At 42.8% G+C, this 27,203-nt stretch overlaps 2 protein-coding genes across 3 annotated transcripts in view; one reads left to right on the top strand and one right to left on the bottom strand.

The window, feature by feature from the left end:
* The window catches only part of METAP1 (methionyl aminopeptidase 1), a 31,531-nt gene extending 26,519 nt beyond the window's left edge, over nucleotides 1-5,012 (bottom strand). Inside the window, exon 1 of the mRNA XM_060247013.1 lies at nucleotides 4,785-5,012. Coding sequence (XP_060102996.1) covers nucleotides 4,785-4,898 — 114 coding nt within the window. The 5' untranslated portion in view covers nucleotides 4,899-5,012. The remainder of the gene's footprint in view (nucleotides 1-4,784) is intronic.
* A 7,102-nt stretch (nucleotides 5,013-12,114) lies between these two features.
* EIF4E (eukaryotic translation initiation factor 4E) lies at nucleotides 12,115-26,825 on the top strand. Of its 2 annotated transcripts, none has more exons than XM_060247015.1 (7): nucleotides 12,115-12,270; nucleotides 15,832-15,938; nucleotides 21,216-21,311; nucleotides 21,890-21,953; nucleotides 22,508-22,621; nucleotides 24,065-24,204; nucleotides 25,784-26,825. In XM_060247015.1, exons 1-7 carry the CDS (start codon nucleotides 12,253-12,255, stop codon nucleotides 25,896-25,898), a joined length of 654 nt encoding a protein of 217 aa, XP_060102998.1. In that variant the 5' UTR covers nucleotides 12,115-12,252; the 3' UTR covers nucleotides 25,899-26,825. The 2 variants fall into 2 exon arrangements, with proteins under 2 accessions (XP_060102998.1, XP_060102997.1); XM_060247014.1 differs by lacking the exon at nucleotides 12,115-12,270 and adding an exon at nucleotides 13,864-14,001.
* The last annotated feature ends 378 nt before the right edge of the window (nucleotides 26,826-27,203 follow it).

The following is a 27,203-nucleotide window of genomic DNA, read 5'->3' on the forward strand; positions in this document are numbered from 1 at the left end:
GGACGATTTGTGCACTATAATTAGAAGTTTAATTAGAAGTTGGAGCCATTTTACCTGGATGGCCTGAATTCCAAACTCCAGCTCAAGTCATGTTCTCAAAGCAACACTGACCAAATCCTCTATAATATGTAAGAAGAGAATGAACAATGAGACACCCACTGCAGAGGACCATTCAGTCAACTAAATAAGCCTTGTAAACCATTTTGATAACTAACAGTGCTACAAAAACAATAATTTCACAAAGGGTTTGGAGAGTGGGTATTATGGTTTTTCAGTATTTTTTTTAGTACTGCTATGAAGTTCATATTTTCCAAGTCACTATTGATTGACAATCTGTCTGAAACTCCTTGAGGTAGGGTCCTTGTTTGTTTTGACCATTCAACAAAAGAGCACTATATCAATAAGATATAAATAGTCATATCAAAGAATCAGAATGGTGTGATAGTTACAGTGTTAGACTAGTATCTGGGACAATCCTTACTCTACCATGTAGACTTGGCTGGGTTATCTTAAGACCAGCACACACACTCAGCCTAACCTGCCTCATAGGGTTGTTATGAGGATAAAATGAAACGGGGGAAATGCTGTAAACCACTCTGGACCCCATTGGGATTCCCATCCAAACACAAAATGCTTGCATTTTCAGCTAAGAAATTTCTATTTGTTATCTGGATTGCCCTATTCTACCGTATGTCTTCTGGAATGGCAAAAATATCACTGCCAGTCTCAGGTAACAGCCTTTGGGGTTATACAGTGCTGTCATGGTGTCTCTGTCTCTTATCAGTGCTTGAATGGGAGACCTAGGTAACCCAGAGTTTCCACAAAAGGAAGAAAAGATGGGTTATACATGTAATAAAAATTAGTGTGAGCTGTTAAGGCAATCTTTTAGGATGCATGCTTGTTTTGAAGCCCCTTTCCAATGATGATTTCATTCCGTCCAAGCACATTGATTTAAAAATGTCTACTTTACATTTCTACTATAGTATTCAAATCAATTAATGAAGACATGTAGGAATCACCGTCATAAAAACAGCCGCAAACACATCAGAAGCCTAACTATCCATTAAGGAATTGAACTCCGAAGAACAATATGGACTCCATACAAATACAGAAGGTGGCCATCCTCGGTCTCGAGTCCCAGGGGACACAGAGGAACATTGGACCAAACCCCTGCTTTTTTGCAATTTGTCTTACAAAGTTTAATACTTTTCCTATCCTGTCAAGGAATGACAGATTACTGAAAAATAATAGCAGGGCTTTTTAAAAGCAGGAACACAGTTTTGGCTGGCTTGGTGTCAGGGGTGTAGCCTAATATGCAAATAAGTTTCTGCTGAGGTTTTTCTACAAAAAAAGCCCTGCAGGACAGTATTCTACCACTCTGCACAGAACTTGGTATCTTCTCACATTCCTTTCTGTTCCAGCAGCCCTTGCTGACTCCTGGAAAGGTCGTTCCTAAGGTCACAGGCACTGCTGTGCAAGATGGCAGCAAGAGTGAGGAAGAACAATGAGGTGAAATCACTACTCATTTTTCTACAAGTGAAACCCTGCTGAGGAAAGGTGTCAGTTTCATCCTTTTTGTCACTCCTAACTGAACTTCACAAGCCTGCATAGTTAATCTTCTACATGAACCTATGATATCTGAAATCATTTCTCCAGGGCTACATGATTGCACATTCATGGATACTGGACATTCTACTGGCTGCGCTTTGGGTTTTTTATTAATAAAAATTATGTTATCAATATTTATGATAGGTTCCTATCATCTGTGTGTTGTACCATGAGTTACCATATGCCTTGTTGATCACTCAAAACATGGTAGCAGCCTGAGAGAATAAGAACTTACAACACCAGGTCAAAGCAGTTGTCTTTTAACAGCACTCTTCAACACATTAGAAAACATAAAAGTTCATAGATATAGGATAACAAATCTGATTCATTTTTAACTCTAGAAACACAAGTTTATAGCATATTTTTAAGAGATGTGCTTAACAGTGCTGCAGGTACACATAAGTAATTTATAAATATGGTAGTGAAAAGCACCTTCAAGTCACAGCTGATTTATGGGGACCCCCTAGGGTTTCAAGGCAAGAGACATTCAGAGGTGGTTTGCCATTGCCTGTCTCTACATCACAACCCTGGTCTCCCATTCAAACAGTAGCCAGGGTTGACCCTGCTTAAGCTTTGGAAATCTGATGAGACTGGGCTAGCTTGAGTTATCCAGGTCAAGGCAATTTATAAATACATACGGCATATTTTACAAAATTTTGTCATGCGTTTTCATGATCTTTTAACTTGGAGCCAGTGGGAATGCTGCACACATGGGGCAAGCAGGTTTGCAGGGGTGTCAAACTCATTTGTTATGAGGGCTGGATCTGATATAAATGAGACCTTGGGGCTGGGCCATGTCAGACTGAGCCATGTGTGTTCCTATTTAAGATTAGGTAACAGAGATAGAAACTTTATAAAGGACACAAACAAACACAATTAAATATTATTTTTTTAAAACAACTTAAATTAAAACATGCTTAAAACATTAGCACTTCTTGGTCTTAAAGGTGCTTTCTTTGTATTTCTCCAATGGGATCCGGGCACCTGGGCAAAGGAAGCTCTGACTCTTTCCTTCCTGCCCCAGGGGACCAGGAGGGGGAAGAGCATCAGCCAATAGAAGGAAGAGAGGCATGGCTCAGTAGCTCTGCTTTGTGATTGAGAGAGCCTGGCAAAGCAGGCTGCGCCTCCCCCCCTTCCTCCCCAAGAGAGGAGCCTCAGCCAATGGAGAAAATAGAGGTTTTGCTCTGTAGCTCCTGTGTGATTGAGCAAGCCTGGCAAAGCAAGCTGTGATGCAGAAGGGAGCAAGAGAGATGGAGGAGGAGGCAGATGACAGTCAGTTGCTCAGGAGCCTGATAGGAGCTCTCAGGGGGTCTGATTTGACCTCCAGGCCACATGTTTGACATCCCTGTTTTAGTGGATTGATTTCAATGAGTTTATTTCTTTAAGAAATAAGAAATAAACCATAAAGAAATAAACCATTATGACTGAAACCCCTGAAACACACACATAATTAAGTATAGCCTACAAACATCTGACTACACAAGATTATTAGCTGGTTCACTGACATTCTTTTACCAAGGCACTTTGCTTCAAGGAACATAAAATGTGTAGCCCTGGGTAATCAATATACACACCTTGTGTGTTACATATGACATAACTAATTCTATAAAACTATACTTTTAAATAATCAGTGGTATAGCATATATATTGTGAGATGGCTCCTGCACCAATGTTTTAATTTGCTTGATTGTGCTTTTCATTTGTGTGAACTGCTCTGAGCATTTTGAAAAAAACAAGGTGACATGTTTTATGTAAACATGAAACATATGAACTAACTACCAGACTTAACTTTTGAAATCTGTGGACAGGTTTTTTATAGGAAAGGTAATCCCAGATAGAAACCAAAATATCCTGTGAAGCAGTTGACGCTGAACAGAGGACAGAAAGAGAACCAACCATGCAGTCCTAAACAGAGGAATATCCTTCTAAGCCCATTTACTTCAATGGATTTAGAAGGCAGTAACTCCGCAAAAGACAAAGAACTTCTGGTTGAACTTTCTTGTTGTTTAGGAACCAAACATTTTCTGACCATGGGCTTTGAAGAACACAAGCCCTAATTTTCTGCCCAACAGTTCTGTTCCCTAAATCCAGACCTGCCACAGGAAACTATAGGTACCCAGTGGTGAAGGCAACATATCCTACAAATGCTAGGCTGTTCTGCTTGAGCATGTAAGCATATTCTAGAACCGTTACTGTGCTGAAAAACTGAGAGGTTCCAGGGCTAACCCCCACCCCAGATCAGATTAAAACTTCAAGCAGAAACCTGTTATATTAACACAAACAATTCAATATCTCCCAAAACAGAATTCACCAGTCTGGCTTTTGTGCTTTTTAAAAGATACTATGGTGATTCACTCCACAATCAACTAAAACGTCTAGAATGTCAAAAAACAATTACTTGTTGGGCAATTGGAAATACAGCCATGCCCAACCCTTGTCTCCCTGCAAATCTTGATGACAGAGCTAAAACAAATACATAGATTAAAAAAAAAAAAAAAGCTGTTGCACATGGAAAGGCAGAGTGGGAGACACAAAAGGAAAACTGCTTCAGCAATTCGATAGCCTGCTTGCAGCAATAGTAACAAATCTCTCCCCTTAGGTTCAGATTTTCCACTCTTATGCAAGGCCACCTCACGTTTCCCACCTCACGTTTTTCTCCCTCTTAAAACCAAGAACAGGGTCTCTGACTACCTGAAATGAGGAAAGCAATAATAGTAACAGCAGTAATAATAATAATGGTGGTGGTGATAACAATAATCCTCCACAGCATTTGTGCTTCTCCCCCAAGGACATATTCATCCAACGGCAGGGAAGCCAGCAAACTTGGGAAGGAGGCCCCGCGGCCATCCCCTCAGATAAACTTCCTTGGGAGTAAGTCCCGTTGAATTCAGTGGGGCTTACTTCCGAGTCATGCACGCATGGGCCGAGCTAGCAGAGGCCTGGCCCGCCGGCCTCCTTACCCGCCCTGAGCCCCACCACACCTGCCTGGGAGCAACTCGCCCCCAGGTTGGCGAAGGAAGGGGCCACCGCTGCCGTTCAGACTTGCTTGAGGAGCCGAGCTTCAAAAACAAACCACCCAAAAGGCAAGAGGAGCAGCGGTGGAAGAAGTAGCGTGGCCAGCGAGGAGCCACCTCCCCCGCCCCGCCTGCGGGCAAAGGGCGGCGAGAGAGACGTACCTGCGAGCAGAAGTAGGAGCCGTGGATGCCCAGCTTGATGCAGGTGGGGCACTGCAGCTTGGCCTCGCTGCTGCAGCCCGCCGTCTCGCACACTCTGGCCTCCACGGCCGCCATGCTGATTGTTGCTGCTGCTGCCGCCACAAGAGCGACCCAAGCGAGCGGCAGCAATCGGGAGAGGCGGAACTCGAAGCCGGGAGGTCCCCCTGACTGGAACGGGGAGGAGCTCCCGGCCCGCCTCTCCTCCCACTCCGGCCTCTTCCGCCGTCTTCCAGCGAGGACGCTCAGGTTGGGCGTTCATGGAGCAGCAGTGTGATGTGAGCTGAGGCCGGGCAAAGCCCCCCGCTGGCGCCACCTCTCTCTCTCTCTGTGTTCTCAGTGCCGGAGCTCAAACTAGGCCCTGGAAGAGATGAGGTGAACCGTGAAGAAAGGAACCCTGCCGCCTCTGGACATGTGCAAAGTGCCTTTCCCTCGCCACTGTCAACTCTGGGGTTTAGGAGTAGAGTAGAACACCGTGGAAGGTATCCTAGAGTTTGAGGTCCAGTTTGGGAACTGAGCCAGTGCCAATATGAGCAGGACCTCTGCATAAAATGGGAGGGAGGGTGATGGTACGGCTTGGGCTGCAAGCATCTATGCACAGCATTGCACAAAATAGAATATTGTTGTTTTCCCCATGACTTCTGATTAGATTATATAAGGGGGTTAGAGCAAGATGGGCAGTCCTGTTTGCAGAGCGAGAACAGGTATCTGACGAGGTGAGCGGTGACTCACGAAACTACGTATCCTGCCACAAATGTTGTGTTACTGGGCCCTTGCTCTTTTATACGTATGGGGTGTTTTTATTTGTATTTTATGATATTTGCATTATATTTTGTCACTGCTGTGAAACTATACAACAGTGGTGTACAGCAGTGTTTCCCAATCTTTGGGTCAAGATCCAAAAGTGGGTTGCAAAGCCTCTGAAAGTGGGTTGCAGGCCAGCTCTCCCTAACGGCCACCCTCGGTTGCCCATTCCTTTGCTTTCTTTTGTATCTTGGAAACCGAGATCTGACCCTGGAAACAGCATCTTCCATGTCATACATTAAGTTGGTATTTTTGTCTTCACTGCATATTCATGTCGGTCAGTAAAATGTGTTCTGATGATTACTCGCGTTTCTATGGGGTTTTTTTTGGGGGGGGGGGGAGATTAGGAATAATGGAGAAGCAGATCAAAGGCTGGAATGTGACCTCCCTATGCAAGGGCTGTGTGTTGTCAGAATGCCACTTAAGTTCATATTGGGGGACAACTGCACCCTTTGTGGGCCGTTCGTTGGTTTCTCAAAACCATCTGACCACTGTAGAAATTGGAATGCTGAACTGGATTGGTTCCAAGGTCATCGCTTGCCTAGGGCACAAAAACCCTGGGCCAGCCCTGGCTGGGTCACCATGCCAAGTAAATTTGGACTTGTGAGTCACCATACTCAAAGGGTTGGGAACTACTGGTGTAGAGGCTTACACTCATGTTCCCTCTAATCTTTTCCCCTTCCGAGCAGAGCAGTTCACATCCTGAGCAGAATATAAGTGCTATAATCTTAAAATGAGCAATGGGCAGTGCAAGACCCTGCGTGGCTCCAGATTGCTGCTGAGCGGGGCTTCCTGTGTTAAAAAGCAGCTACTCATGTGCACATTTTAGAGGGAACAGTGCTTACAATGTCAGACTGCAGTCCGGAATGTTAAGGGCAGGGCAGTCCTATGCACAGTTAGCAGCTTAGACTGGAGTAGCTCCACTATGATTGCATTCTGGGTGACTAATGTCTCTCAGTTTATTCTAACTTGCAGGGTTATTATGAGGTTAAATTTGGGGGGGGGGTCTCAAGCTCCTTGGAGGGATGACATGATAAAAATAAAAAATTTAAATTCTCTAGGTATTTTGTATACCTGTAAAAAGGTAAAGGTAGTCCCCTGTGCAAGCATCAGTTGTTTCCGACTCTGGGGTGACATCGCATCACAATGGGCGTTTTCGCACTGACCTTCAAGTGGCGCGACCACCCTCTTCACACCGGAGGATCTGTGCGTATTTCGCACAAGAAGCGCCGGAGCACCCAAAAGAGCCGGCGACTTCTGTTGCGAAACCCGCTCAAACGGAAACCGCCAAGAAGCAGGAAAACGTTTGAGCGGCTTTTGCGACGGAAGTCGCCGGCTCTTTTGGGTGCTCCGGCGCTTCTTGTGCGAAATCCGCGCAGATCCTCCGGTGTGAAGAGGGTGGTCGCACCACTTGAAGGTCAGTGCGAAAACGCCCAATGTTTTCACAACAGACTTTTTAGGAGGTGGTTTGCCATTGTCTTCCCCAGTCATCTACACTTTGCCCCCAGCAAGCTGGGTACTCGTTTTCCTGACCCCAGAAGGATGGGAGGCTGAGTCAACCTTGAGCCGACTACTTGAACCCAGCTTCCACCAGGATCGAACTCAGGTCGTGTGCAGAGAGCTTGAACTGCAGTACTGCAGCTTACCACTCTGCGCCACAGGGCTCTTGTATACCTGTAGGCATTCATATTACAGATTTTATGAGGTGCTGAGTTTCTGGAAATGGGATATATTTGGGAGACAAGCGTCCGGTGTGTTCTAACTTGGGAAGTGGCTATGAGATACTGAATGTTGAGTTTATGTTGAAGATTAGATCACTGTTTTGTATCACTCCAGCTGTTCTGCTCTAGATTCTCTGAAAATAGTGGGGTAGAAGAGGGAACCAGAGATATTGGCAAAGAGGCCACAAGGAAAGGTAATCCACGTAAACCAATGTGGTCTGCAGGAAGGAGAAATGTAGCTAGCAATTAACAAAGAAGAAAATACCATGATAAAATCCTGATACCCCCCACCAAACTATAATTCACAGTTGTCAAAACAAACGAAAACTATTTGAAGATTAGTGGTGCTTCAACATTCCAAAATTCAAAGCTAATTGATTGTGTCACACTTTTAAGTACTCATGGTATAAAATGTTCTAAAGCGAATGTTTCTTCAGATGGTTAGTTAAGATTCCAATCACTTCACATTATTGCCCAGAAGCACATCTGTCTTTGTGAGCTCAATTCTCTACTTTGAAGAATGATTCTTATGGGATTGCTTTATATGCATCACATTAACAAAATTGCCTCTCTTGCTGACTGACACGCGTGCTGCAATCCAACAAGGAACATCAGGGTCCTTAGCGTTAGTAGCTTTTATGTATACATAGCTTGAATGTGGACACAAATGCTTATCTTGCACACACATGCATTTTCATGGGTATTCTGATGTTCTGTGAATGCCTTTTGCAATACATCCAGCATTGTGTGCATGGGAATGCAACTCCATTCTCTGAGTGGTAGCCGTCTTTCTCTGTTTTACAATAAGATTATGTAGATGACTGGGAAAGGCAATGGCAAACCACCCCGTAAAAAGTCTGCCATTAAAGGTTGTGAAAGCAACGTCACCCCGGTGTCGGAAACTACTGGTTCTTGCACAGGGGACCTTTCCTTTCCTATGTGTGAACAAAACCCAAAATTTCACAAGAGAAAATTGGCTGAAAGGAAATCATTCTTGAGCTGTTTAGCTTTATATATGATTAAAAACAATTTTAAGAAGACTGTGCTGTTGAGTGGCAACTGACTTGAAAGTGATATTCAAATGGAAAACATATATATGTCACACAAAAATAATGGCATGCTTGATTCCTCTTGCAAATTGTAACATGTGCCTGAAGCATGGAAGTTCAAGATTTCTATCTAATAAATAGCAAATATACTCTAAACATCGGAAGATGGATGTTTATGCAGTGCATTGAGGTGAAGATGTGTTTGTCATTCATTCCATGTTTGTCCCTCAATTGTTGATGCACAAGGCTGAGAGCCCATGAGGAATTGCAGAGGGGAGAAAAACAGTTTGAAAATATCATCCCTCAAAATCTCCCCCTTCCAGGAGTCTGTTGATTCTCAAGAGACAAGAGCATGTTGACTCCCCTGCCCTTCCTCCATAACTCATGCTCAGCTGCTAACGCCCCTTCCCTTCTGGAGCACATTTAGGCTGCAGTCCTAAGAACCCTTTCATGGGAGTAAGCCCTATTAAATAAGATGGTGCTTATATCTGCTTTGGATTGCTTCCTTAGCCCTCAGGTCATTTAGGGGACTCCCATCCTCCTTTTTGAGACCCTCACTTTCTCTGAGGTGACCAGTTTTGAGGCAATTTTTTCCTGAAAACTAAAAATTATCATTGGCATCTTAAAAATTAATGGATGGAATGGTGCATAAACTACAGAAGACTTTGAAAGATGCATGGGTCTAGTTCCCAAAAGCTTATGCCTCAATAAGTATGGAGAGAAAGGTGGTAGTCTTCTGAGGACTTTCTTGGGAGTAAGCAATGAATAAATCAGGTCTTATTATTGAGTAGACCCGCCCTGGCTTGCTCCTTCATGTGATGAGGATTCTCTGTGTTGCTTTCCTCACCACTGAATGCAGAGATACGTGCTTTGGTGATGGAGGTATCCACAAGTGGAAGTTTTAAAAGCTCTCCAAAAGCCTCATCAGTAGTGCAGTAGGAAAAACAAATGTTGGGGGAAATGGTGCAGTGGGGAAATGGCAACAATATGGGCTGGACCTTTGCAGGGCAGGAAAATGTGCACTGTTCCTTCCAGGTGGCATGCTAATGTGCTTGAACTGCATTCTTTCTAAAAAGGTTGGAGTAAGGCAGGTTTGGAAAGCATACTCAGAATGGGGAAAACCTGAAAACAGGATGATTAAAGCATGATGTTGGGTGAACAGTCTTTTTTTTTTTTTTCAAAAAAGCACTCTATTTCTGTACTCCCTACCTTTTCAACACATCTGCCAAAGGTCTGGAATGTAATACTGTAGTGGGAGAGCTTTTTGTTTTGTCTAGCTGTTATTTCAGAAAAGCTTGGCAAATGTGTTATCAACATACAGCTGAGCTGTGTCAAGAAAGCAGAAATCAAGAAACTGTACCCTACAAGTGATAGTACTAGTTATGTCAATAAGTGTATTGTAGCGCTTCTAACTATTACATTCTTTCATAAATGCTGAGATACCGATGTTGATTTCTTCAGTAAATGAGAATCTGCTGTATTAGTAGGAAATGGTGATGGAGATGCAGCCTGGCCAGCACAAAGAAACTGCAGGGAAAATGGATAAACCTGGGTTCTTAGAAGAGCCAATCCCTGTTTATCCATCCACAGGTTTCCAGGATGTGCACAAAAATTATTTCAGGTATTGACAGCTGGAAGACGCACAGATGCAAAGCCAAGAACTTGTGAGTACATGTTGAGGACATTAACCGATTATAATTCTATGTTTGGCCCCCCCCTCCAGCCATACATTGCAAAATTAGTTGATTTGGATTCAGATTTGAACCAAATTCTGAGATATCTGGAATGCTTGCTAGCAGTGAAACATATGCACAAAAATGTTCCTCTGTCCTAAAGAAAAGAAATTAATTCCATTCTCTGTTTCTCATGCTACTACCTGCTGTATTTAGTTTTGTGATTTTAAAAAATTGACTGATATTTTATATAGTGCCCTCACCTTGATGGCCTAAGCTAGTCAGATCTAAGCAGGGTTGGCTGTGATGAGAACTTGGGTGAAAGATCACCAGCAAACTCCAAGGTTGCTATGCAGAGACAGACAAACAGCAAACCACCTTGGTTTGTCTCACCTTGAAAATCTATGGGGTTGCCATGTCAGCTGCAACATGACAGCACTTTCTACCACCATTTATATTATAGAACTAGGTTGTGATTCAAAGGAGAATACTGGAGGTCAGGAGATGGACAGTTTCCTCTGTTTTTCCAATGGAAATGAATTGGACCCAATTGGAAAAAGGCTAATTCTCAATCCAGCTCTGTGTGGATCTCATGTTTCTAGTACATAACTTTAAAACTGTGAATAATCATGGTGAAACCCATTCTAGGTACACCACCTCACATTCAGCTACCCTGCAAAAGAGAGGGAGAGGAAACTCTGACCCTGCCTTCAGCCAAAGGTCTAAGAGCTGCTTCCCCTCAGGAAACTGCTGACAAGCTGTCCTCTCCCTCCTTGTCTTTTTAGATTGTAATTATAAGTGCAGGCACATGTTGATGATGGGAGCCTCCTTAGGCTATGATTGTTGCATTAAAAGTATGATGAAATTTAAAATCAACAAATGTACCCCAAGTTACTTGAGTCAGTTGAAATAATTCTGACTTTGAAGCTCTATCCTTAAGAACACTTTCTTGGGAGTAAGCCCCATTGACTAAAATGGGCTTACTCTGACTAGACCTGCGTAGTATTGTTCCCTGAATTTAGGGCATTTCTCCTGCACTGGGTTGAAAACAATCTTTGTTTTTAAAAAAATCGGTGACATCAGTCAGACTGCCTCTCCATAGCTCTTTTTTTGCCAAGTGACTTCAGATATGTTCAGTGTGTGTTTCCCTTCCCAAAAGCGGTTTTAAAAACAAATCAAAACCAAGCATAAGAGCAGGGTATATATGCCTTCACTCTGTAAAGTACCTCATTTCCTTTTACATTTGTTGAAGATGTAAACGTTCTTGTTGAAGATGTTCTTGTTGAAGAAAAACATCATGTTCTCTTATATTCTGTTTAAAGTTGAAACGCCCATTAAAACGAATTGACTGAAATTCCCTTCCCCATTTTGGGTTTCTATTCTCCGGTAGCAGCCAGGAAAATGAAAAGAGTGCGATCCGAGTTACCCACCCACCTAAAGCTTCAACGGATTTAGAAGAGATTAACTTTTTAAAGAATGGGACTATGGAAGTGAGTTAGAAAGATGAAATTACATACATTGTACGAAAAGGGTGGTATTTCAGTGAACGTTAGAAAGCTAACTTTGATCGCCAGCGTCTAGTTGGTACCACCATACATTTTATACATTGTGAACAAGCAGACCGACGTACTGACTTAGTTGCCAGTTACCCCTCTCTCCCCATCGGATTTTGGATCTGAATGGCGATGACCTGAGGGATGAGGAGGAGCTTGCATCACACATGCTGACACCCCCATGACAGAAAGGGGGTCACCCGTGCAGTCAGGGCAGGGCGTCAGCGGTGGGATGTAGACAAGTTCCACCCTGAGACTGCTTTTGCAGTGGCAGTTTTCGGACTCCAGGGGTCACTTTCCATTCTGAGGAACGACGTCGCCTCAGCCTGACATGCCCCCGTCTGCTTTCCCCACGTGACTGTCTCTCCCGTTCAGGGGAGGGCGTGGATTATCGGAGACTACAATTCCCAGAAGCTTCTGCTCCCCCTTCCCTTCCCTCCGGCTTCGGCCACCAACTCCCTCGTCTCCCAACCTCGCGCACGCGCCGAGCCGCCAAAACGGCCGCCGCCTCCACGTGACGCCCTGCCGGCCAATCGCTTTCGAACCTGATTTGTTATCCGCCCTCTGCTTTTTTTTTTTTTTTTTTACCTCTCCCCTCCCCCTCCGCACTTGTGCGATCAGAGCGATCTAAGATGGCGACGGTGGAACCGGTGAGTGTCCTCATTCCCGCTCCCCTTTCCTCCATTTCGCCTGCCGATGAGATTGAGAGAGCGGGAGAGAAAGAGAGAGGGAGGGAGGGAAAGAAGAGCGGGGAGGCTCGAAACCCCCGAGAGAAATGGAGGGTGGGCATGAGAAGAAACCCCGAGAAAGAGAGAGAGCGAGAGACAGACTGGCAAGTGGTGGTTTGAAAAGGAGGGGGGCGGTGGCGGCCTGGGAATGTGGCGGTGTGGCGCGCGCGCGTACGGAGAGCGAAAGGCGCCGGCGTGTGCCGCGGAGGGGCGACTGAGGGGAAGGAAGGCGGGCAGGGCGGGTTCCGAGCGGTCGGCGATTGTGCCGTCACCGCCTGGGTGGGAGCGCTGAGCGGCGACAGGGAAGGGGGGATCGCGTGACGAGGCAGCGAGGGGAGAGGGCCTGGCTGAGGAAGGAGCCCCCGGCGGCGCCCAAAGGGAGGCCGAGAGGGCCCAACTTCTCTCCCTGCCCGGTTCCCTCTCGTGCCGGCGGGCGCTCCAGACAGGCCGGATCGGCTCGAGGGCTCTTCGCTCGGCTCTCCCGCTGGCGCCTCCCTCCTCGCTTCTGCCGCTCACACGCGCCCGCCTGCTTTCGCCCGGCCGGAATCGCCGGCAGCTTCTCCTCAGCTTCCCTCCCACTCCCAGGCCTGGCTCCCTTCAACGCGCCGGCTTTTTCCGCTCGCCCTCCGCTTAGCCATGCCTGCTCCTGGGGAAACATCATCAGCCTTTTTCTAGGGCGCCAGTCGCTGGGCTTTGGCTTCCCCGGTTTAGCGTCCGCAAATTGCAGGCTTCCTGCGCATTTTTTCACGTGTTTGTCAGAGCAGGTGGCCGTAGGTGGAAGAACCGGCGAGGATGAACCTTCCCTTAGATTCTGATGTGATAATGTCAGGGGCTTATTTGGTCGTGGAGAAGGACGCACGATTGGCTCTCTTGTAAAGCCCGTTTATTCTGTCGCTGTACACGAAAAACAAAGGCTTTTCGCCTTAGCTGCAATTGTGCAATTCTCCTTTTCTCGAGGCCAAAGGGTCGTCTGAATCATTCATTACAAAACAAGATTTCCCTTGACACTGCCAGCATTCCCAGCGTGGGTTGAGTGTTGGGTGTGCATAACCAGAGCTTTTGTGGGAGCAGTGAAGGGTTATGACAACTTTATTCTCCAGAACTATGTTGAGGTCTGTGGAATGAGAACAAACTTTGGCTTTATGCCAAGTGGTCCTGTATGTTGGCTGTGACTCCCGCATAGGCAGTGGCTAGTTTTAACTCCTAACTAAGAATAGAAACATTTCATTATATCTACCAAAGGGCTGTGGCTTGATGGAGTGTAGCAAATGACTATTCAGTATGAATCTGTGCAGGAAAATGCCACTTTCTATTTGCATCACTCTTTTCAAAAATAGCCATAGTTTTAAAATGTATTATTTTTCTTAGCCCTCAAGTCATTTCTGTGTAGTATAAATTGCTTCATAAGCATCTAGGGAACAGGATAGCTATGGAACCATACAGAGATATTACTCGTCTTAAATGCTCTGTCTGTTTTGGCAGCTCCTTTCCTGACTGTTCCCTTTGTTAAGAAACCCCTTGTTTTTCACATTTTAACCAGCTTCAAAATCAAGTGTAGGTGTTTATGTAGGGGTTTTGTTGTCTTAGAATACTAGATTTTACAGGCTGTTAATCACCATGATTGGAAATACTTCTGGACCACATAGCGTGACAGTAAGTATTCAAGGGGGGTTAGGATTTGCATCAAATACAGCATAACATGACTTGTTTCCTTGAGACAGAGTACTCCGTAATACTTATTCCATACAACATTGTGGTTTGGTAAAATGATACGACTTTGAATACCAGATTCATTCATTGGTATATGCATGTGCTGAACACCTGAAAGGACCAGATATGGGTGAGATTGGGAGAAGGATGGAAAATGTGTCCAGTTTTTCTGAGATAAAACCAACTTCAGATGACAGAGGTTATTTTAAAAGTAATTTCCCCCCTTCAGGTACTGAATACTAGTATACATTTCAGTAAGTTTGTTAACGTAGTTTCTTAAGCTGTTTGTTCTGGAAGTTTCCTTGTCATAACAACAGGGGTAAGTATGACGTGTTGACTTCAGTTTCTTGATGTTCAACTATTGTGTGTCAACTCTAATTTCAGCACTAGTTGCTACATTGGCATCTAAGTGATGCCAAGTTGTGAGGCTGATGACTTTGCGATGTGGATTGTTCAAAGAAGTACTTAAGGAACAGCGTGATGAGCAGGTCAGAGCTGTTCATTATAACAAACTATGTAGGTGATAAAACTGAAAGTTCCATGTGTCATCAGTCCCTTTGGTTGTTCATACTTACTGTCTACTTAGCATACTTGTGTGAATTATCTTTTAGGAGTGCTGAATTGTGAGGTAACCTACTGTGGAAGCTTAAATTGGGTTTTCATTATCACCTTTGTTTCTTTTAAAACATCTTCACAAAATTTAAACATGTTGATCTAGACATGAAGTTGTCCCTATGAGACTGGGATGGTGCTGTGTTTTATCTTCTCTGAAAGAACCAGGTGGAATTATAGAAAAGTTAGATAGCTGTTCTCCTGTTGCTTGGAAGTACATAGGGTCTTACTGAAGACTGTAATGAGTGACCTTGCACAGTCTTGCACATACCTGTACAGGAACAGCATAGAATTACCTTGCCCTAAGGCTTAATTATAAACTAGTGGTGACTTTGTATCTCAGGACTGGAATTTGTGAGTTGCATCTTATGATACTCTGTTGAAGAAAAGGAAAGAGGAAGATCTTGCCTGATAAACCTGTTCATTTCAGTTCCTCAACCTGCATGGGTTCTTGTGTGCAAAAGGATTGCATTGATTCTCATCTTGATTACTGGCAAGGGCTGTGAAATGACAGAATTAATCATGTCAAGGTGTATTAATTTGTAATTTAAAAGGAACACAGCTTTTGTTTACAGTTTTGTTTCTGTCTGGATGTTGATTACAAATCTAGTTGTGCACAGGGGTGGAATTCTAGCAGGAGCTCCTTTGCATATTAGGCCACACACCCCTGATGTAGCCAATCCTCCAAGAGCTTACAAAAAAGAGCCTTGTAAACTCTTGGAGGATTGGCTACATCAGGGGTGTGTGGCTTAATATGCAAAGGAGCTCCTGCTAGAATTCCACCCCTGGTTTTTGTATATGACCTATTGCAGTACATCTTGTCTTTTCACCCTTGAGAAGTGTTTATTTTTGGGGGGAAGAGATGTTTTGCTGGATTGATACATATTCTGTGATAAATAGAACCAAAGCTATCCCTTGCGCAGGAGCTTTTTCATCGGCATAGTCCTCCAGTAATCTAAGCAACCTGTCCTGCTGTTCACATGGGGTCATTGTAGTGCTGAATGCTACAGGAGTAGTAATGTAGATAATTTCTTGCTATTAGGAGCCATAAGTATTCGTGATTGTGTTATCTTGACACCAACCCTTGCAAAACAAAATGTGTTTAATGCGCTGTGTCAGGATTGTAAAGATGCAAGCTAAATACTTCCTTTGTTTGTGTAGGAAACCACTTCTAACCCTCAGACTTCAGAAGAAGAAAAAACTGAGACACCAGCAAGTCAGGAGGTAGTCAGCCCCGAACCATACATCAAGCATCCATTACAAAACAGGTGAGGCGTGTATTAAGTTAGTGAATAATTCAGAATGGAAGTATGTGAAAAATGTTGTGTGTGAAAATTTTACAGCATTTGTAAAAAACTAAAGGCTGAAACTAAGAATAAAGTGTTTCACATCCACATTATACTGGAATCAGATTAATATGTTAAAGTACTAAGCTCTGCTCATGACCTGAGTTCGATCCCCAGTGGAAGCTGGGTTTTCAGGTAGCTGGCTCGAGGTTGACTCAGCCTTCCATCCTTCCATGGTTGGTAAAATGAGTACCCAGCTTGCTGTGGGGGGGGGGGAAGTGTAGATGACTGGGGAAGGCAATAGCAAACCATCCCGTGAAAACGTGAAAGCAACATCACCCCAGAGTCGGAAACGACTGGTGCTTGCACAGGGGACCTTTCCTTTCCTAAAGTACTTTAGAAATAGGCGTAACACACAAGAGTTCAGGTGAATCAGATGTAGTAATTGTTAGATCTGAAGCACAGTTTTTTGTTTGCCTAGCCAGACCATACAAACCAGATTGTAAAACATACTCATTTTGTAGGTGAGAACTGGCTTGCATTGCATCTTCATTTGATATCTACTTTCATTCTAATGTGGGTATGGTATCATTAGGTTGGCATTTTGAATACTTATAGTCACATGATACAGGTTTCTTCAAACAGGAGCAATTTGTTCCACTAGCATTCTGTGCTGACTAACAGCCATTCTGCATCATGCAGTGCCTAGTATGCTCTGCCACTCCTGTAAGGTTTCAATGGATCTTGGTTTCTTCCGTTTTTTATCAACCATAAAATTATTATGGCCACATTTAGTAGTATTACTGCTGTTTTTAGTTTGGGAACAGGTATGTGCGGCCTTGAGTTAAATTTTGGACAGTGAGGTAAAGGTCTGTGTGAAGTCCGGGATCATTAAAGTGCTTAAACTGTACTTCAGTGATAAAAAAGTGGTCAGAAGTTGTCAGTTTGCATTTGTCTTATTTAGAATCTTGTGGGAGGATGGGGTTTATGTAAAAACCTGGCTGGATCAGCTCCAGCTGATCCAGTGTTGGTTTTCAAGAGTGAGTAGCCAAATGCTTCCAGAAAGTCTACAAAGGGAGCATAAGGTATTAGTTCTCTGCTATTGTTCTGTCTCCTCAGCGTTTGGGTTTTGGTAGTAAGCTGTTTTTTAACATTATATAGCTTATTTGTAAACCCACAAAATGCAGTTCTGGCAGTTATGTACACAACTTCCTTGAACATGAGAAGAGTCCTACTGGATCAGACCAGGGTTCCATTTAGTCCAGCATTCTGTCTCACACAGTGGCCAACCAGTTCCTCTGGATGGCCAAGAGCAGGGCATAGAGGCCGAGGCCTTCCCTGAAAAATTTAATGTGTTGATAGTGTAAAAATTGGATCTCTTTGTTAAACATTTTTGCTGCATCAATTTATGATTATCTCATAGTAAAACTTATAAGTAAATGTACAAAAGAGCACCACAATTTATCACACTAGACTAAATATCTTTCTGCCTGCACTGGTTTTTTTAAGGAAATAAACTGCTATCAGCATCTCTGCAGTGCTGTTTTAGTTCAAAGTACAGCCTGCCAATATCACTTTCATCCTTTTGCTTGCCAAAATTTCTTCAATGTTGAAGTCTGCTGGGTTTTTTAAAAAGTTTGTAAGTGATATTGCAACTTGAAATCCCAATGCTATGGAGTGGAAAGTTCTCATTGTCAGAACTTTTAATTTCTAAATTAGACTTATATCTCATGTAGCCTCAGATCGCAGTGATTTTAAGTAAACATCAGTTCTGGTTATCCTGCTGTTTGCATAGCTTATCTGTTTTGTGGGCATAAAGAAGTTGCACTGAGTTTTCAAGAATTTTTAAAGTGAGAACAATCCAGGTAATACAGATGAAATAATTGTATTAATATTAACAGTTGAGTGATTCTTGACTTGGTAAAATGTATAATTGTATACAGGGCTTTTTTGTAGAAGAGGCCCAGCAGGAAATCATTTGTATATTAAGCCACACCCCCTGATGTCACCATTGTTTCACACAGGGCTTTTTTTGTAGGAAAAAGCCTGGCAGGAACTCATTTGCATATTAGGCCACACCCAGTGACTCCAAGCCCGCCAGAACTGCATTCCTGTATGTTCCTGCTAAAAAAAAGCCCTGGTTGTATATATGTTGTTCACTTGCATTCAGAAAGAATGGGGAAATACTGGGATCTGCTTTTTGGAAAGTTCTTCGAGAGTACTGTCTTGATGCACTGGAGCACTTACAGATTCAGGACTGAGCATGGAGTCATGTTTTAAAAGCTAAGGTCTTGCTGATCAGCTGGTTGGGGATGTGAGACACAGTCTGAATACAGCTCACCAAACAACTCATTGACAGATTTTTTTTTTAAAAACCCCATCTCTGCTCACAGCCCTGGCTGCTGGATTGAATAAGTAGATTGCATGTAAATAATTCCTCATTCATATAGGAATGACATTTAGTGCATTGTGCAGGTAGAAGACTGTCTTCCTTCCCCCATGCACTTGCCTGGATCAGGGCATTGAGAACATGTGGTACAGAAGTCTTTGGTTATATTTCTCTGGAATTTTTCTAAAAGGAAACTGAATGTTGGTAAACTGGTATTTATAACGTATGTATCTTAAGCAAGTGGTTATTATATGCATATATAGCAGAGGTGACCAACGGTAGCTTCAGATGTTTTTTTCCTACAACTCTCATCAGCCCCAGCCATTGGCCATGCTGGCTGGGGCTGATGGAAGTTGTAGCTTAAAAACATCTGGAGAGCTACCGTTGGCCACCCCTGATATATAGAAATACTAGGATTTGTGCACTTTCTTCATCTGCTTGTTACTGTTGGTATCTTCTAGAGCAGTGTTGCCCATTTGCAGGGTCGTGACCCGGTACCGGGCCATGGAAGCCTCACTACCGGGCCACAAGAAAAGCCAAAGCTAGCCCTGCCCCATCTCTGTGTTGTGCAGAGAGGAGCTGAGCTGCCTCTCCTTCCTTCTCCTCTGCTCCCAGTGTTTGAGAGAAAAGCTAGTATCCACTGGCACTTTAGACCCATGAAGTGTTCTTCAAGGGATGCACATTCGTGTGCCTTGCAGCATGTTCTTTTGGGGAGATTTCCCCGGGAGGCCTGGGCAGCAAAGAAAGGTGTGTGTGTTTTTTTCAGCCGAGAGGGGCGGGGAGTGGGCATTCCAGTAGCTGTTTTTTTTTTTTTTTTACCAAATGACCCTGGGCAGAATTTTTGCTGGCTGGGGTCATCTGATGGTGAGGAAGGCTTTTTTTTCTTTGCCCCCCCCCCCACTCTTTCTTTCTTTCCCTGCAAGTGATGCTCTGTCTGTATTCTTGGTGCTGGGGGGTGGGGAAGGAACAGTGGGAGGGCTTCTAGTGCCCTGGCCCCACTGGTGGACATTCTTGTGCTTTTTGGGCATTGTATGAGGAAATTTTGGACTGGATATTCCACTGGCCTGATCCAGCATGGCTCCTCTTGTGTTTATGTTCTTTCTTTCTATGTCTTTCTTTTCTTTTCCTTCCCTTTCTCTTTCTTTCCTTCCATTTTTGCTGGATGAAACTTTTCTGTTCATCATACTGTTGTTGCAGACATAGGAGCTCTGCCTATGAAAAGTTGGCACCCCCAGTTGTAGCCAGGTGGCCTTCTATGAGATTTCTGTGTGAGTTAGTGGAAGTAAGAGGTGTGGGGCAGAAAGAGATTATTGGAGATTACTGCAGTATATCTCAGCAGCACTGGAAGAGATGGTACTATGAACTTGGCACCATTTTACTGGTCCTGCTTTTAACAGCTGTCTGACACCAAAATTAAACTCCTCCTGTAGATATTTAAAAGGATGAAAGTAGTTCACTGGCTAAGTATCTGCACAACAGGTTCCTTTTAAAGGCATGGGAAACACAGCCAGTAAAAATCTGCAAGCCCCTCATAAATATCCTTTTTGGGATAACTGCAGAAAAGCTTGTATGAACTTCATATAACTTGAAATTAATTCATTAATTGCAGTACAATTCTCTGCTACCTTTCACAGCAATTTCCCACTGTTTCAACCAAAGAAATGTGTGAAAAATAGCTGTCGAAAGATTTTCTTGAAACCAAGCAAGCTTGATTGTAGCTTGAGGCAGGGTTCCGGTAGTAACAGCTGAAGGAAGGGACTACTAAATGTTTCAGCACCTTTTGAGGTAGAGCAACTGCCAGGGTCAAGTGTGGGTGGTACATAGTGCTGGCATTCCTGATGGCAATGGCAACAGCACTCCCAACTGCATACAGTGGCCAGTGCTGTTGAGGAAGGGATGTATAGGTGGTGCAGGCAATTGAGCATGGGCATTAGGAGTGCTTGCAAGCTGGAGAAGAATACACAAACAGATAGGTACATGCAGGTGTGGGGGTGAAAAGAGAGGTCCGCCCACTTTCCACCCCTATTTTGGCCCAGCATGAATTTCAGAGAGATTTTTCTGAAAATGAATTTACTTCCGAAGAAGAGGCAGGTTTGAGGGAGTGCCCTGGAAGTGACATCACAGGAAAAGGTGGAGTTTTGGTTCATTGTTCCCCAATAGTGACATCACTTGGTCCTTGACACCACAGGAAATGACATAATTCCTGTCTCCACCCCCAAAGTCTCCTGGCTCCACCCCAAAATTTTAGTGGGCCATGAAGGAGAAGTGTAAAAATAACCGGGCCATGGGAAAGAAAAATTTGGGAAACCCTGTTCTAGAGCTTTACAGTGTGATTCTGTGCGCAGTTAACTCTGCTCTAAGGCCACTGCTCTAAGCTGATCAGCAAGACCTTAGCTGAAGTAGTTCTTCATTTATATAGTCAAGCATTTTTAGGCTGTTTTTCTATTGATGAAACTCGAGTGCCTTTCAAAAAAGAGAAAAAAGTTCAGATTACCAGAATAGACAAAAAAGCAAACTTTGGCTGGCTGCCTACTACAGGTCCCAGGGTGCAAGCCTTGGGTTTAAGAGTCCTTTGGCTCACACCTCAGGCACTGCTGAGGCTAAATATCTGCAGGAAGAAGAGGAAGAAGGTCAGCCTAGAAGGAATTTAGCTGTTCCACCAGCCAACAGACTCTTCCCCATCTCCGCTACCTGGGGATTGTGCTCTTAGTAATGTTTCCAGGTTTGCAGTGTAAGCTGAAAATTAAACCCGTCATGTTCTCTGCTACCTTAATGCGTAATTTTGTTCCCCAGTCTTACTTCTGTACACTGTGCACTGTCAGACTGGATTTTCTTTTATTCCTCACGTGTGTGTAATGCATTATTTTCAGGTGGGCGCTCTGGTTCTTTAAAAATGACAAAAGCAAAACCTGGCAAGCAAATCTTCGTCTGATCTCAAAATTTGATACTGTTGAAGATTTTTGGGCGTAAGTCAAGTTTTCAGAGCTGATCTCACTAATTCCATATAGTATACCTTTACATTCATCATTTAAATTTTTATCTTGCTCCTCCTTGTCCAAGGCGCTCTGCACAGTGTACTTGGTCCCCCAACTCTCCATTTTATTTTCACAACAACCCAGTGAGGTAGTTTAGGCTCAGTATTGTAGGAGCAAAAGGTCAACAAGCGAGCTTCCCAGCAGAGTGGGGCTATGAAGTTATTATTTATAAGTAGGCCTAAGGGGGAGGGCTGAATTTGTAGCTACTAGTATAGTCTCAGCTTCCACTGGCAATCAGTTTGGTAGCTGTGCAGTCAGATTCTGGGGTGTATTATGACCTATGCTATTAAGTACAGAATAATGGAAATGTTTAATGGATTTCCTTATGTTATAAGAATAAAAGGCTTGATGTGAATAGTTTTCTAACCTTATTGAAAAGTTATTTAAAAATCTCAAAATATGATGCGGGCTGGATTTGTTATGTTTTTGTATCAGGCTCTTAATGATAAGTGTATCAGCAATGCTTGTGAACTTCATTGTCTTAATTGTGGTTTGTTTTTCCGAAATAGATTATACAACCATATCCAGCTCTCTAGTAACTTAATGCCTGGTTGTGACTACTCACTTTTTAAGGTATGCAGAATAATTGTATTTTGGACAGGTGTAGTCTGTTAGTTCATTAGAAAAGAACTTTGTTTTTATAATCTTCCTTCTGAAAACATCTCTAGCTTGTGGTCCTCAGAATTCTACCTCCACTAAGAGTAACATTATAGTGCAAAATTTTTGCATAGGTATAACCAGCAGAAATATACATATAGCCTGGAATGGACCTGAAATTGATCAAAGTTAGAGGCCAAACACAAGATACTCACTGGCCACTCAAGTACAGGGTGTTGCTAGTCCTCTAAGTTTGCACGATGTGTTGCCACACTGTTAGTTTTTTGTGTTTGTGCGATCCATGAAATACATAGATGCTCTACTCAGTCCCCTAGACTTCTCCAGCATTGGGAAAGGTTTTTCCATAATTTCTTTTGTGTGTTTCTGTTTGGGAGAAAGCAGTGGCACATGTGAACAATGTCTTAATATCATAAGGTGGGCGCAAAGTAGCATTTGTAAAACCAAGTGTTATTTGGGTTGTGTGTGAGATGGATTTCTGTGTTTGATAATCAAACTGCTTTTTTTTTTAGGATGGTATTGAGCCCATGTGGGAAGATGAGAAGAATAAACGAGGTGGACGATGGCTAATTACATTAAACAAACAGCAGAGGCGAAGTGACCTTGATCGCTTCTGGCTAGAGACAGTAAGTTTTATCGTGTTGGCTGTGGTCTTACTAGATCCCTAAAGATAGAAGGCATGTAGAGGGTCCAGCAGTTGCTGATTAGATTTGTTTGGAGCATGGTGAGGGGAAGTGTTGACTAGGGTAATTGATAAGGTAATAAGGTTGTTGTAGCACCTGTTGCCTGATTTGAATAAGTCCCTGATACAGAAGAGCTGTAAAGACAATTACAGTTCAGGTGGCATAACATATGCCATATCTGGTCAAAAAATGCCATAGCGTGAGAAGGCATATGAGATGGTTTTGGTGCTACTAATGCATCGGCAGAATTGCATGTAGCTAAGGTATTCTTGGTGCTGAAAATCTTTGTATATCCAAGTGAGGATCCAGCAGAGGGCAAGGTACTTAGAACTTGCTATAGCAATTTTAATATTTATCTTTTAAAGTCAATCAATCCAGTGTGAAATGGTTTTGATGATTGCAGCAATGTAGAGTGGGGTGTAGGAAGCCATTGCAAGTTACATTTGCTTGGAATGCTTTAGCCGTATTTCTTGAATATCAACAAGCATCTCTGTGAACAGTGAAAGCAACCACACACTGTTCAGATCCTTGACTATCTTAGCTGGTTGAGGCCCAGTGGTTGATAGAGGGTTGGATCTAACCAGTCATCAGCAGAAGGCACACAGATTTTTCCCACATCCCCTCCCACCCATAGTTTTCCTTTGCAAGAAAAATTATTTCTGGACTAATGTGAACAGCGGCCCACACAGCAAATTGCCATCTTTATCAAGTTCATCTACCACCAATAGAAGATGGAGGGGCCAGATGGCTTGTTTCCCCCCACACACACTGCAGCCCCCTGACCCATGTAGCTTTTTGTCCATGTGGATCCTACAACTCCCAAGGATTATCTCAATGGAAGTTTAAAGTATTCACTGAGAGGATGGGAAACGCAAGGGTTCTGTAGTTGCTAGCACTTTTTGCTAATGGTTGGATCTAGGCTACCTATAAGCATCTCACTGTGGAAAGGAACCTTTTTCCTTTGTTAAATTGGGTAATGATCAGTCTGCTCCTTGAAGAAACTGTCTTAAAGCTGACAACTTTAGGCAGTTTCAGAAAAAGAATGTCATTTACAGGTTATGAAGATTATCTTAATTTATACCTGGAATTAGTGTGTTAGAATTTGCATTGCTCTAGTTATGTTATTTTGGATGTTTGTGTGGTGGAGGAGTGGTACACCCCATCACCTTCATGCTAATGACGACCTGATAGCTCAACTCCCGCACAAGTGACAGATTACATAGAGGCCAGAGTCATGTGTATTGTTGCTGTGAGTGCCTCAATATATTGCATCACTCACTTGTTAATTCCCATTGCTCTTGGTTCCTTGTTGGTTGGAGCATATGCCCTCTTTAAAAAGTGCCCTTTGGGCTGCTTGTTTTTCTAATGCTCTCTTTATTTCTATAGCTGCTGTGCCTTATTGGAGAGTCCTTTGATGACTACAGTGATGATGTATGTGGAGCTGTTGTTAATGTTAGAGCCAAGGGTGATAAAATAGCAATATGGACTACTGAATGTGAAAACAGGGATGCTGTTACACATATAGGGTAAGTTATATTTTTTCTGTTTAAAGTGATTTTGTAGTCTGGATCTTTTTTGTAAGCTGGATGGTGGCTTAAAAATGTATAAATAAATGTTGCATAACATTCAAGAGGTGGTCATGGTAAAAGTACTCTGTCATATATAGTAGGAAAGTCCCAACAGAATAATTATTCTGACACTGGAGGGCAATAATTTCACTTAAGAAGTACAGTTTTCCTTCCTTCCCCACCATGGCGGCTTGAAATTCCCCCTGAGAAATCTTGTTCATGGAGAGTTGGATCCCAAAAAGCAAAATTGGGGGGGGGGAGGGGTGTTGTGCTATCATGGGAGGTTGGAGGCAGGGAATTCACACCTCATGAGCAGAAATCCTTGCACTTGGAGAAATGTTAGCCTAGATCCACCCTAGACTTTTGAAATATATTTGTTGCATGGCAGGGGAGTTGACTGTGGGAAAATGGCTCTAATGCTGTAAAAGGAGATAGAATCCACTTGAATCATTACATACAGGAGTCCATAATTTGAAGTACAAGTACTTTCCTTGATTACATTTTTGTACCTGCTGTGCAGCATTAAACTGAAAGGAAAACCATGAGACTCCAGGAAGGTACATAGCAGACTACTCTTCTCTTGAGTATATCTTAGTGGTACAGGGGGAAAAAACCAGACTAAACTGGAGTTAGTCCTAGATGTTAAAGCTGATTATGATTGGACTCTAATGGGTTATTGGTGTAGAGTAGTGCCTGGTGAAATATAATGCTTTATGTGAGGTTCTTATGTGGACTGGAATTGGCTACTACAAGCAGGAAACCAGTGGGGACTCAGGGGAGGAGACATCCCATTATGTCCTTCCCCTGCTGATTTCTATGCCCTCTGCTGTGATAAGCCCGCTTTCCTCAAAGTCTTGAAACTATGGCAGGTTGAGCTGAGTGAAGGTAATCTTTAAAGAGACATTCAGTTTGTGATGGCCCACACATGATAGCGAATTTTAAGAAGATGACCCTGAGAAAAAGACTGTAAAATGAAGAGCTGATAGGTTTGGAAAGCGATAACTGCAGTTATTGTGGGAATGACTGTGCTGTTATAATTCTTAAACTGGAAAGGGGAAAGTGAAAACATGTTTTTAAAAGAAAACAAACCCTGTGTGTTATAGTATTTTGCATGTTGGTTCTGTCTTGATTTTCTGTTGCCATCTGGAGATGTTTATTTAATTATTTCAACCAGCAGTTTTACAGTCCATGAAGTTTTATGTGAACAAGTTGATGGGGAGGGACGGTGGCTCAGTGGTAGAGCATCTGCTTGGTAAGCAGAAGATCCCAGGTTCAATCCCTGGCATCTCCAACTAAAAAGGGTCCAGGCAAATAGGCGTGAAAAACCTCAGCTTGAGACCCTGGAGAGCCACTGCCAGTCTGCATAGACAATACTGACTTTCATGAACCGAGGGTCTGATTCAGTATAAGTCAGCTTCATATGTTCATATAATAGATGAGCCTAATTTTATACTTTATATATAAATAATGAGGCTGAGAGCAGTGTAGCTGTATTTTTCCTCAATGTCATGTTTTAATGTGTTTTTTTTTCCCTTAGGAGAGTATACAAGGAAAGGTTAGGACTTCCTCCAAAGATAGTGATTGGTTATCAGTCCCATGCTGACACAGCTACTAAGAGCGGCTCCACCACTAAAAATAGGTTTGTTGTTTAAGAAGACACCTTCTGAGTATTTCATAGGAGACTGCGTCAAGCAATCGAGATTTGGGAGCTGAACCAAAGCCTCTATAAAAGCAGAGTGGACTGCATTTAAATCTGATTTCCATCTAAATGTTGCTAAATTTGTGAAAAGTCTCATTTGCTTTTGTCTTGTACTTCTGTGTTCATTTTTCCCCCTCCATTTTTTTGGCTGAAGTAACCTTTATCCAATCAAAGAATTTCAGTACACATTGCCCCTGAGTCCATAAAGGTCTCCCTAGCCCACTCTGTGATGCTTCTTAGGAAAGTAACTATTGTGAAAAAGTATCCCGAAAACAGTGCCATTTCTACAGGGGGGAAAACCGACTACTTTTTTCACCTTTGCATTATATGCAATAACGTGTTTTGCTGGTTTGAAAGAAAAGTATGATGCATACATTTTTCTAGCAAATCTTTCTTCATACAGCATGGTCACTGCTGTAACTGATGCTGATGGCTGCTAGATTTAATTTATTTGTTTTCCTCTTTGATAACATTAGTGATATTCTGATTTCAGTTCTTGCTCATGTAACATTGGTGAAGGATCTGGGAATATGACAAAGGTTTAATAAACATTAATTTTGTGCATTCTTTGGTAATTATTTTTGTAACATCAAAAGCTTTGCTACAAATTTCATGCATTTCAGTCAAATCAGTGATATGTTTGTGTGATTTCCTGAACATAATTGTGGATTTTTTAAAATGTAACACCATAATTACATTCCTTACTAGAAATAATATTCTTGTTTTTTGTATCTTATGCTGTATTTTAACACTTTGTATTCCTTAGGTTATATTTTGCTTTGGTTTAAGAACGGCTCAAATAGAAAAGCAGTCCCATTCATATTAAGACAGTGTACAAAACTGTAAATAAAATGTGTACAGTGAATTGCCTTTTAGACAAGTAGATTTGTCCTTTTATTTCATTATTCTTCAGTATTTTGTATTGCTTTCGACAAGGGAGTCTGTGGCTTCTGTTGTAATATATCACTCAAGCAAGGTTGACTTCTAAGCTGTGGTTAAATTTAAGTTACATTTAGTATTCTATAAACCTTACGTAGCATTCCCTCCAAATGGAGTTACGTCACTGTGGCTATGTCTTAAAGAGATGTCCAGTTAATCGTTCAGTACAGTACATGCGACCAGTATTAGCATGCTGTGATTGAACGAAATAGCTGTAAGGTAGCTACCACGGCATATGCAAAAAACAATCCGGAGCTAGTGAAAGACAGCATATGAGAAAATGTGCTAATATATATTTAGTTTGCACAGCCACAGGAAA

This window comes from Heteronotia binoei, chromosome 9 (genome assembly GCF_032191835.1).
Source record: "Heteronotia binoei isolate CCM8104 ecotype False Entrance Well chromosome 9, APGP_CSIRO_Hbin_v1, whole genome shotgun sequence".
In the NCBI taxonomy this organism is placed as follows: Eukaryota; Metazoa; Chordata; class Lepidosauria; order Squamata; family Gekkonidae; genus Heteronotia; species Heteronotia binoei.